Source organism: Pseudochaenichthys georgianus, chromosome 7 (assembly GCF_902827115.2).
Source record: "Pseudochaenichthys georgianus chromosome 7, fPseGeo1.2, whole genome shotgun sequence".
Taxonomy (NCBI): domain Eukaryota; kingdom Metazoa; phylum Chordata; class Actinopteri; order Perciformes; family Channichthyidae; genus Pseudochaenichthys; species Pseudochaenichthys georgianus.
Window position 1 is genome coordinate 41755824 of NC_047509.1, and position 12097 is coordinate 41767920.

Below are 12097 nucleotides of genomic sequence, written 5' to 3' on the forward strand. Positions count from 1 at the left end.
CTGTCCAGAGTGCCTGCATGTTATCTGGACTTAAAAGAGGTTTTTGACAAGACTAAGGCTACTTCGCTACCACCTCATCGACCTTATGACTGCCCTATTGACCTTTTGCATGGAGCTCCGATCCCTAGAGGTCAGCTTTACTCCATCTCTGCACCAGAAAGAGGGGCCATGAAGACGTATATTGACTCTTCCCTTAAGTCTGGACTCATTAGACCGTCGTCATCACCTGCGGCTGCAGGCTTTTTCTTTGTGGGCAAGAAAGATGGTTCCCTCCGTCCATGCATAGACTATAGTCCACTCAATGGAATAACTGTCAAGAATAAATACCCCCTTCCACTAATGTCTACAGCGTTTGAACTGTTGCAGGATGCCCAAGTATTCACCAAACTGGACCTCAGAAACGCCTATCATCTCGTCAGAATTCGGGAGGGGGATGAGTGGAAAACAGGGTTCAACACTCCGAGTGGCCACTACGAATATCTTATGCCTTTTGGTTTATGCAATGCTCCAGGTGTTTTTCAGGGTATGATCAATGATGTGTTGAGGAACTTTCTCAACAAGTTTGTCTTCGTCTACCTTGACGACATCTTAATTTTCTCACCGGATGAGGAAACTCACATTCAACATGTCCGCCAAGTACTCCAGAAACTGTTGGAGAATCAACTGTACTGCAAAGCTGAGAAATGTGAGTTTCATGTCAAGACGGTCTCCTTCCTGGGTTATATCGTCACCGCTAACCATGTTCAGATGGATCCAGTAAAGGTTAGTGCTGTGGAAGATTGGCCAACTCCCACAAACAGGAAACAGATCCAACAATTCTTAGGCTTTGCCAATTTCTACAGAAGGTTCATAAGAAACTTTAGCACCATTGCGGCGCCATTACATGCACTAACCTCTTCTCATGTTGTTTTTAAGTGGAACACTGAGGCGGAGAAAGCCTTTCAAAGACTTAAGACGTTGTTCACAACCGCTCCAATCCTCACAGTGCCTGACCCGCAGAGACAATTCATTGTGGAGGTGGATGCCTCGAACGAAGGCGTCGGAGCGGTGCTCTCCCAAAGGTCTGCTCAGGACAACAAGCTCCATCCTTGTGCTTTCTTGTCACAGAAGTTGACAGACGCAGAGAGGAATTACGATGTGGGGAACAAGGAACTTTTGGCAGTAAAGATAGCCTTAGAAGACTGGCGTCATTGGTTAGAGGGGGCGGAACAACCATTTATAGTATGGACTGATCACAAGAACCTGGAATTCATTAGAAAATCCAAAAGACTAAACCCACGCCAGGCTAGATGGTCATTGTTTTTTAGTCGCTTTAACTTCACCTTGTCATACAGACCAGGCTCTCAAAATGTGAAACCAGATGCTTTGTCACGCATGTACGAGCCTGAACCTGCTGCCAAAAAACCTGAAAGCATCCTTCCACTTCATTGTGTGGTTGGGGCAGTTTCATGGCAAATAGAATCTGTGGTGAAGCAAGCACATGGTGAGAGCCCGGCTCCTAGTGGTTGCCCGCAAAATAGGTTGTTTGTACCGGTTTCTGTTCGCTCACAGGTAATTCACTGGGCTCACACGTCTTTGCTCACCTGTCATCCGGGGGTTAAACGCACAATCTTTATGATAAAGCAACGTTTCTGGTGGCCGGCTATGGAGAAACAGGTGGCAGAGTATGTGGCAGCCTGCACCGTTTGTGCCAGAAACAAGACCTCCAAACAAGCTCAGATGGGTCTGCTGCAGCCTCTTCCTATTCCACATCGTCCATGGTCACACCTCTCCATGGACTTCGTCACTGGATTACCCGTTTCCGAGGGAAACACCACCGTCCTGACGGTGGTGGACAGATTCAGTAAGATGGCACATTTCATTGCATTACCCAAGCTCCCCTCATGTTACGTGAAGTTTTCCGCATTCATGGTTTTCCCAGGGATATCGTATCGGACCGAGGCCCGCAGTTCATCTCAGGTTTTTGGAAGGAGTTCTGCCATCTCCTGGGTGCCACCGTCAGCTTGTCTTCGGGTTACCACCCGCAGTCCAATGGCCAATCAGAGCGGATCAACCAGGAGCTGGAGACCTGTTTGCGGTGTCTCGTTTCCCAGAACCAGGCATCGTGGAGCAAGCACCTGGTGTGGGTCGAGTATGCTCACAACACACTGCCCACCGCAGCTACTAGACTTACTCCTTTCCAGTGTGTTTATGGTTATCAGCCACCCTTGTTCCCTGCCAATGAAGGTGAGGTCACGGTCCCGTCGGCACACGCCATGGTCCGTCGGTGTCGCCGGATCTGGGCAGGTGCTCGTCGTGCTCTCCTGCGCAGTGCCAGCCAGATGAAGAAGGTGGTGGATCGGCATCGCAGACCTGCTCCATCCTATAGGCCTGGACAAAGCGTTTGGCTGGCTACCAAAGACTTACCCCTTCATGTCATGTCCAGAAAGCTAGCCCCAAGGTTCGTGGGTCCTTTCCAGGTGTCTAAGGTGATTAACCCAGTGTCTGTGCGCTTACGTCTACCCAGGTCGCTCAAAGTCCATCCGACGTTTCATGTGGGGAAGGTCAAGCCTGTAAGAGAGAGTCCTCTGGTGCCCGCCTCTAAGCCCCCACCGCCTCCCCGGATGGTTGATGGTGGTCCTGTCTACACTGTTAAGAAACTGCTTGGAGTCCGTAACCGTGGTCGAGGGAAACAATTCCTCGTGGACTGGGTTGGTTACGGTCCCGAAGAAAGACAATGGGTCCCTGCAAGCTTCATTGTAGATCGGAGTTTGATCACTGACTTTTATCAGGATCATCCAGGAGGGCCTGGGACTTCCGGAGCAGTCCCTAGAGGGGGGGGTACTGTGGTGTCTCGTCAATTGTGTTAGTCGTGTTTGTTTTATGTCTGTCACTTCATGTTTAGTCAGGTATGTAATTCCAAGTCTAGTAAGGTTTCTATGTAGAGTCACGTTTTCTCGTTACTTCATGTCTGTCTATTTCATGTCATGTCTCGTTTTCCCATTTCCTGTTTTATTTTGTACTTACCTCTTGTCTTTCCTTTCAGGTCCTGTTAATTCCTCACTTTGGGTGATTTTCCGTCATCGTCAGTGTCTGCCCCGCCCCTGATTGTTTCCACCTGGTCCCTATTCCCTCATGTATAAATAGTCCTTGTCTCCCTTTGTCTTGTGCCAGTTCGTCTTGTTTCAGTGTGCTTCCATGTCCAGAGACCCAGCGTTAAAACCAGAGAGAAGAGTTTTGTTTGCTTGAAATCGAGAAGTTTTGTTTTGTCCTCGCTTGAGTGATTTTTTGTTAAAACTTTGTTTTATTTTTTCATTAAAATCTGAGCCGTCGCATTTGAGTCCAGTATTTTTGTACCCCGTTCTAACAGTCACAGACATAAGACCAGCTGTTAAATAAAGCTCTTATGACCTTAGCTGGCATGTGGGTAATGCTGCCCATTATGGGCACAAGCAATTTTCACCCATTTATTAATTATATGTTTTAAATTTGAGTGTTTCCTGTCCCCTAAACCTCCAGGGATGTACACAGTTTAATACTGGCCACTTCTTATTATGGGAAATATGAAAACGACTTTTAAAACTACAACTCCTAGTACATGCCATAGAACATGTTGCGAAACCAGCCTGTCCTCCTACAAAAACGACCATATAGGTCGATTGTTCAGCAGCTAAATACGACCCAGAGACACGTTTTAAAGTGTAGCCCCTCTAGTGGTCGTGTAAGAAACAACATGCTCCTGTCGATTGCAAACGCTCCGGAGGGTCGTTTATTCACAAATAACCCTCTCTGGAAAATCCTAAATTGTGGAATAGTTTGGCCATTAAAATGATTTTTTATTAGATTTCTAGCGAGAAGTGTATATTGTACTTTTATAATCTACGTCCAGTGGATGTGTAGGATCTACAGTTTGATAGATATACGAAGATGATTTGAGGTCTTGCCAGGAGAACGTGTACTGTATATGGGGCAACTTCCATGTAAAGTTAGCGTGGGTGAAAACAGTATTTCCGGTCTCGAAGTTTTCATAATAAAACCGGAAGTATTCCCCACACTGTCAAATGATTACGCAGTGATATCTCCATTACTCATCCACTAAAAAACATCAGTTTATCCTTGTTAATTACACAATATTGATTGGTTTAAATTGTGTACAATGCTTTTGTGTTTTTAACCTTCGATTCGGAAAAACAAATAGTTTTTCGGAGTTTAGACACTACAGAGTTTCCGAAGACACTACACTACCCAGAATCCCCAGCTATCGTTTGGGACTACAACATCCGCCTTGCTTTACAAACCCCGTGATTAGCCCTCAAGCTCTGTGATTGGATATTGGAGTGGCAGTGCGACAAGGTTACGCTGAGCGTCAAAGCTCTTTGAAATGGAATGGAACCACGGCAGACTATCCAAAACTGGACTTGGACGGGTCCAGCCCGGCCCTCCCCCCCCAGAATTACACTTGCTGGCTATTGTGTGTTTCGCAACATGTTCTATGGCACGTCTCTACTGGGAAATGTAGTTTTAAAAGACGTTTTCGTATTTCCCACAATTAGAAGTTGCCAGTATTAAACTGTATACATCCCTGGAGGTTTAGGGGATACGAAACACATTGGTGTTATCAAATTTAAAACATATAATTAATACATGGGTGAAAATTGCTTGTGTCCATAATGGGCAGCATTAATACCACATGACAGCTGGTCTTATGTCTGTGACCCCTCCTGTTGTTCATTGATAAGCCTGAAACATGCACTTGTCAAGGTTCAGATGCACATTTAGCAAATATGGCAGTAGCCATCGATCATCTTAAGTTAAGATACTTTATTGATCCCAAGTTGGGAAATGTTTTTGTTACAGCAGCATGTACTACTTTGTTCTACTCCACTACAATTCAGAGGTTAACCTGGTATTTTACTCTACTACATTTATTTTTGTTACTTTGCAGATTCTGATTAATGATGTGAAATATAAACAACCCTTAAATCAGACTTTAGTTACACTGAGTAAAATTCAGCCTTATCAGTTTGTCTGTTTTGCACATCCTCCTGTAATATCTTTGACGTCCTGCACTAAACTGTTTTATTGTAGAGATCACTACAGTATCTTCTAGATATTTTCCATTCTATATTTCTATCATTGACCCCTATTTTGTATGTAGGCTACTCTTAATATTTAAATGTTTCATCAATAACTAAATAAATATAACTTATTCAACAACTAAATTCAATAACGTGCTTTAACCACTAGGAGGTGCGGTTTAGACCAGTGGTTCTAGTTAATAAAACATAATAATATCGTACATAATATGACTATTCATTTATTGTGAGTTTAAAACAGAACGTTAAAGGAAAATACAGTTTCAGTCTCTCGATGTGAAGCTTATGCATTGTACCATGAACCTGTATAGACCTGTAACAGTCAACTGCATGAGGATTTGGAAAGGTAGTTCAGAAAATCAGTAATATCTTTAAAAACTACAAAAAAGTCCCTTTCTAATCAGCTGTGCACCGTTATTGTGTAAATACAGACTATCTACCAATTGGATCAAATATAAAGTCAGCCGAATTAGTGTTGATACTGCAAGGAGACCGTATTGTGGTGAAAAGAAATGGAAGATGTTGTTTAATTGTTGATATATTTATGGTCCACGTCACGTATTCAGTTTTGGGCGGCATCTCTTCCAGTTTGTCAAAAGGTCTTCTGATCAGGGCTCTATAAATACATATCTAGGGCAGATATGTAATATTTTAATGCAGCCGAACCGTGTATTACAATGCCGTTATGTGATGACTTTCAAAGAGAAAAGCAAGAAACACTCGGAATAAAGTATTATTATTTTTTTTTTTAATGTTTTCCGATTTCATATCACATAAACACCATATCCCGACGTGCATTGCGGCGTGATTTTAGCCTATCAAAACCTCTGAAAAAAGAAATGTGTCTCTCAGAATCGAAAGAGAAAAACCTATGGGAAAAAACACAAAAGCATTGTACACAATTTAAACCAATTAATGTCGTATAATTAACTAGGATAAACTGATGTTTTTTTAGTGGATGAGTAGTGTAGATATCACTGTTAAATCATTTGATCATTGGTTTTATTATGAAACGGCGAGACCGGAAATACTGTTTTTCAACCCGTAACTTTACATGGAAGCTTGCCGCATATACACGTTGTCCTGACGAAACCTCAGATCATCTTCGTAATATCTATCAAACTATAGATCCTACATATCGACTGGACGTGGATTCTAAAAGTACAATATATACTTCTCGCTAGAAATCTAATCATAAAGCGTTTTAATGGCCAAACTATCCTACAATTTAGGATTTTACAGAGAGGGTTATTTGTGAATAAACAACCCTCTGTAACGTTTGCATTCAACGGGAGCACTAGAGGCCGACAATTTTAAAACGTAATTATAGGTCGTATTAAGCGCTTGAACAAACGACATATTTGGTCGTAATAAGGTTCTTAAACAATCGACCCATTTGGTCGTATGAGTTGGAGGACTTGTTGTGCGAAACACAATAGCCAGCATGTGTAGTTCTGGGGACCGAGGGACGGGGGTGGACCCGTTAAAATCCAGTTTTTGGACAGTCTGCCGTGGTTTCCATTCCATTTCAAGTGCTGTTCGACGCTCGGTCGTAACCCTCGGAGCACACTCTCCAATCACAGAGCTTGAGGACTATCACGGGGTTTGTCAAACAGAGCGGAGAGGGAATACTTATTTCGGGTGTAATATTCTCTAAAGCAAATGAGCTGCTCCGACCCTCGGTCCTGACGGACTCCAACTTGTGTTTATTAATCAAACAAATAAATAAACACAAGGATAATAATGTGTTATTGTTTGAGTAAATGGAGAAATGCACAGGGGAAATAACGTATCCATGCCACAATCTTAGATGCGGATTTTGTTAAACTAATACGTTTGCGTTGTGGACCAACACTACACATTGACGGGGAAGGGGGTAGCAATAAAGATAACACCATTAAACAGTTACACAACATAACAGAAATAATATCGATAGCAGCGTCCCTAGCAACCACCTTGGTAACAATGAAAACGTCGTATGGACACACTTTCCTGAAGTAATCTTCGTAATAACTAGCAAACTAAAGATCATGTACATCCACTGCACACATAATCTGAAATAACAACTCATATTTCTCGCATCAAATGACATCAAAAGGCATTTTAATGGCCAAACTAACTTTAAAATAGGCATTTTCCACCGAGAATAAAACGAAGTTCGGCCATGTTTTCTTTTCTGCAGGGAGAAATGTGAAGATCACGTGACATAGACGCCAGCCAGAATGAATGCTGAAAAAAAAACGTAGGGATTTTACAATTTCAGAGGCGTTTTTGTAGAAATACTACGTCCTACGTTGTGGACCAACGTAGTTATTACACGTTTTTTTATGAGACTGGGTTGGACAGACAGATACAGACAGACAGACAGACAGACAGACATGCGCCCGCTGTTCAGGGCTTGATTAAAGGCCAATCTTAGCGTGGTAACGAGACACATTGTGTACCAGAAGCGTCCAGTGCATCTTATATCCCCACTGCAATAAGGATGGCAGTTAAAAATGTGAGCTTAGATGTTAAAAAAGGTGAGCGAGTTCATCTCACCACTCACGCGTTGCAGACATGTTTTTCACAACACACACACACACACACACACAGCACACACACACACACACACACACACACACACACAACACACACACACACACACACACACACACACACACACACACACACACACACACACACACACACACACACACACACTTTGTATTGTATTATTGTGTGAGAGAGGTTCCAGGTAGAATTGAGGCAAATATTTGTAATGTTCTGAGATTGTTGTGTTTAATATTTGTCATTGTGTTTGTGTGTTGTTCAAATGATAAACAAACCTTTGCATAAAGCATATTTGTCCACTCATATGTTGATAAGAGTATTAAACACTTGAAAAATATCCCTCTAAGGTACATTTAGAACAGATAAAAAATGTGCGATTAATTACGGACAATCATGCGATTAATCGCGATTAAATATTTTAATCGACTGACAGCCATAATATATACTGTATATATATTACATGGCATTTTATCCAAAGCGACTTACGTACATTCAGTACTGTGGACAATCCCCACAGGAGCACTTTGGGGTGAAGTGTCTCAGGGACACAAGGACATGCTGACTGCAGTGGGACTTGAACTTGCTATCCCCTGATTCGAAGTCCAGCACACTATCCACTGAGCCACATATTCATGTTTATATGTTTATGTCACATTTAGTGACACTGGACTATTGGGTCCAGTGTGACTAGATGTGACACAAACATAAACGTGTGAGCCTGCTGAGTCAGGGAAGGTTTTTGCTTTCTGTTTCTCTGCTATTTTTTATATTTACTATTTAGCAAATTTACTATAAGACATTGGTTTGTTTTTTCATCAATTGTTATATCGTTTTGTATGCGTTATGAACTGAAGAAGAATTAATTTGTACATGGGTTTCTGTTGTGAAAGTAGAACAGAGGGGAAAGAGGTTTGCTGTGCCTTGTTGTGAAATCACTGAAAACCACAGCGCTACGGCGTCAAGTGCAGGATGACACGGTGTAGGGCTGTTCTCTCTCTATGGGAATTGATGTGTTCCAGGGAAAGACACATTGGACCTCTGACCTACTGACTGAGTAGGTCAGATCATGCAGAAGAAAAACAACACAATGTTTGCTTCATTGGCTTTGCAACACTTTGTTTACAATTATAAATCAGTGAGTATTAAAAACTGCTGTCAGATATGTGTACAACACATATATACAACACAAGAATACATGTTTTTTAACAATTCATTAAAAAAAATACAAAGTGAAAAGATGTGCAACAGATTCTTCTGTTTCTCATGCAGTTCTGTCTAACTCTGAGCGGCCCTCAGTGCTGCCACCTGCTGCTCATCAGGGCTCCTCCACACAGTAATGAGAGTATGGCGAGATCCACTTCACTGCACAGTCCCTGAAAACACACACACCTGTTATCAAAAAGACACACACACAGCACTAAGAGACTGCTCTATCACTATAGCCATTGTCTTTAATTACCAAGTTATGCAGTGCTCATTTGAATTTGAAGTTTCTTCTTACTTCCACCTTTCCTTACCATTTCCCTTTTGCTTTCCTACCTTGGCAGAGGAGATTTGTCACATTTTTCATGGGCACACCTCACACACAGCTCGGCTTCTCATCCCACAAATGCATGTTCCTCACAAATGTAGCACTATTTTAAAGGTAATAAATAGACTTCCAACGGTATAAGATTTGTTGCCACAACAAAGAAATCATCTACCAAACACAAATGTCCTTACTGTTTGTGCTAAGGCTTATATTTCGGTACTTCCTGTTGCTTTGGCAGTGGATGCTGAGTGGTGAATGGGGAGCAACATGTTTTGCTCTGAGGATGTTTGTACCTGTGATACTTTTGTCCTTTCCTCCTCTGGTACTCTGTTTCATCCACTGTCCACACGGCTCCCTTTCCTCCCCCACGCGCACAAAACACTTGTGCAGGCTTAGGTTGTGCCGCACTGCATTCTGGGAGGAAAGGTCAATGTGATTTAGGAGATGGAAAACGTTTTCTTGTAGATTTTTAGTAGAACAATTAAGACCAACATTTCTTGTGATTTTCCTATCGGTTTAACGCAGTGGTTCTCAAAGTGGGAGGCATGCCAGGGGGGGCGCAGAGCCATGCCAGGGGTGCGCGAGAGACCAGGAAAAATGGCTATAAAAAGAATCATAAATTGAAAAATTATTGATTCGAAAATAATATGCAGTACAGTACTATTACGCCTGGGTCTCTGTGTTTCAATAAAGCTCGGCTCTGCGTGTTGTGTGTGTGTTGTGTGTGTGTGTGTGGTGTGTGTGTGTGTGTGTGTTTGTGTGTGTGTGTGTGTGTGTCTGTGTGTGTGTGTGTGTGTGTGTGTGTGTGTGTGTGTGTGTGTGTGTGTGTGTGCTGTGTGTTGTGGTTGTGTGTGTGTGTGTGTGTGTGTTGTGTGTTGTGTGTGTGGAACGAGCCATTTTGTTGTGCGCGAGAGAGAGAGCGCACCGGTACCGGAGATCGCTGTCTGTAGCTTCTGGTGCTAGCGAGCTACGCTAACGGATATAAGGAGTTTTTTCAACAACAAAGTGGAGGAGAGTCCTCTCCTGTCAGACTGAGAGACTCAGTGAGCTAAAGGACTCTCAGTGTTATCTCAGTGGGTTTCAAACTTTTGGTTCACCATTAATGTAAAACAATTATTTCCGAGGCACACATTTAGATGATCATTATAGTTATAAAAAAATAAGAGAATAAATGAAAAACAGGTATGAAATACTACATGACAGTTTTAAAACAAGAATAACGTTTTTTAATAAAGGGGTGCTTTGTAAAATATCCATAAAGAAAAGTAAATCTGTTTACAGTTCTGTTCCAAATGGGTGTTGATAGATGTATCCATAGATCTCTTAATTTGCTCTCAATCTGATGCTTTTAACTTCAATATTTAAAAATTCTTCCCGGGGAGCTTGCCCCCGGACCCCCCCTATGTGAGGGTCCACACACCACCACCTATAAAAATAGTCTTACCTGCTTACACCTATATGCCGTGAGCTGATTATCGAGCCTTCATTGTAACAGTCGCGGGTACACTGTGTATGTGCGTGGGGAGTGTTGCAGTAGTAGAAACATTCCTCTGTAGCGCCCGGTACATTAATGGGAAACCCTAAATGTTTGAGCGCCTTCTATGAATATCAAGCTAACCCACAGCACCCCCAAAATAAATCTCTGGCGCCGCCACTGAGCCTGACTATTTGTGTTGGGGGGGGCCCGACATTTTTTTTTCTCCAAAGGGGGGGCCTGACAGAAAAAGTTTTGAGAACCACTGGTTTAACCATAATGCAATCTTCCTGTCACGAAGGAGTTAACGTGATTGCCCAGCGTCCAAGTTCTAAATAGTGCATTTGTAATTATGATGACATGATCTAAACAAATGGAGAACTCTAATATATCTTGTTGGCTGATGTAATGAAAATGGCGGTTTAATTTAGCCTCATTACCTTGTTACTGTTGCCTTGTTGAATGGATATAGATATGTTGCTATGAGAACACCACAGTCAAAAGAGACTTTTGGAGACATTAATCGCTTTATGATTATGATGAAATTATCAACAGCATTAGTTACAAACTATTATTTTTTAGAAACTGTTTAAGATATTTATGTAATATATATATATATATATTCATGATTTCGTGTTTTGGCAGGCGCTCTCTATCGCTGTGATTGTGTGACGTCAGCCTCCCCCTGTGGTGTTTTGAGGCTTTTAAATTGACGAGACACTTGTGTGTCTTCGGGTCAGATGGCGGAGGTTTCAGACCACATTATTAAGCGCATCATTCTATAAAGTAGATCACATTATTTGGCATATTGTTTAAATTATTTTTTTGCCGCACTATTTAGCACATTCTTTTCACACATTATCTTTGACGATTGCCGGAGTTTATTGTTTAATAAATCATAATTTTTCAAGTGGAATTAACCAGCATCTCTTTGCGTGCTTTTTGAAAATGTGTGTCAGACACCGTCACCTGACCTCATGTGGCTTCAGAAAGTTTCAAACCCAGTATTAGCCACATCAGGTCATTATTAGTTGTAGAACTATCATCATATCAAAGACATGAGCAGGTCAAACATTAGTCTTTTGATGTATTATGTTCACCACATGTGAACGTGTTGCAATGTAAGTGATATTAACAAGTCAGAAGGAGTGGACAAACTGTGAAGTTGCATTTCAGTGTGCATACATGATTTAGCAAGTGACATTTGCAGTTAGGCTCCACCCATCATAAATACGTCTGAGCAGAATGAATGTGTGTGTTCAAACCTTCCAGGTAGCAGTGTTGTGTCTGAAGTAGAAGAACATGATCGTGAACCAGTTGTAAATCTCATTCAACGTGCACTGTTTGTCAGTAGACTCCAGGATGGCCTGCACACAGACACAGGGAGAGAAACACACGATGACACTCAGTGAGAAGACTGTAATCCAACGTGTTGACAGATCAGAGACGGTGCAGCTGGTAGCA

The 12097-nt window shown here is 42.1% G+C and overlaps 1 protein-coding gene across 1 annotated transcript in view; it reads right to left on the minus strand.

The window, feature by feature from the left end:
- Positions 1 to 7975: 7975 nt before the first annotated feature.
- The window catches only part of foxp3b (forkhead box P3b), a 42415-nt gene continuing 38293 nt past the window's right edge, over positions 7976 to 12097 (minus strand). The window contains 4 exon segments of the mRNA XM_034087736.2: positions 7976 to 9001; positions 9453 to 9525; positions 9528 to 9573; positions 11899 to 12000. Coding sequence (XP_033943627.1) covers positions 8944 to 9001; positions 9453 to 9525; positions 9528 to 9573; positions 11899 to 12000 — 279 coding nt within the window. The 3' untranslated portion in view covers positions 7976 to 8943.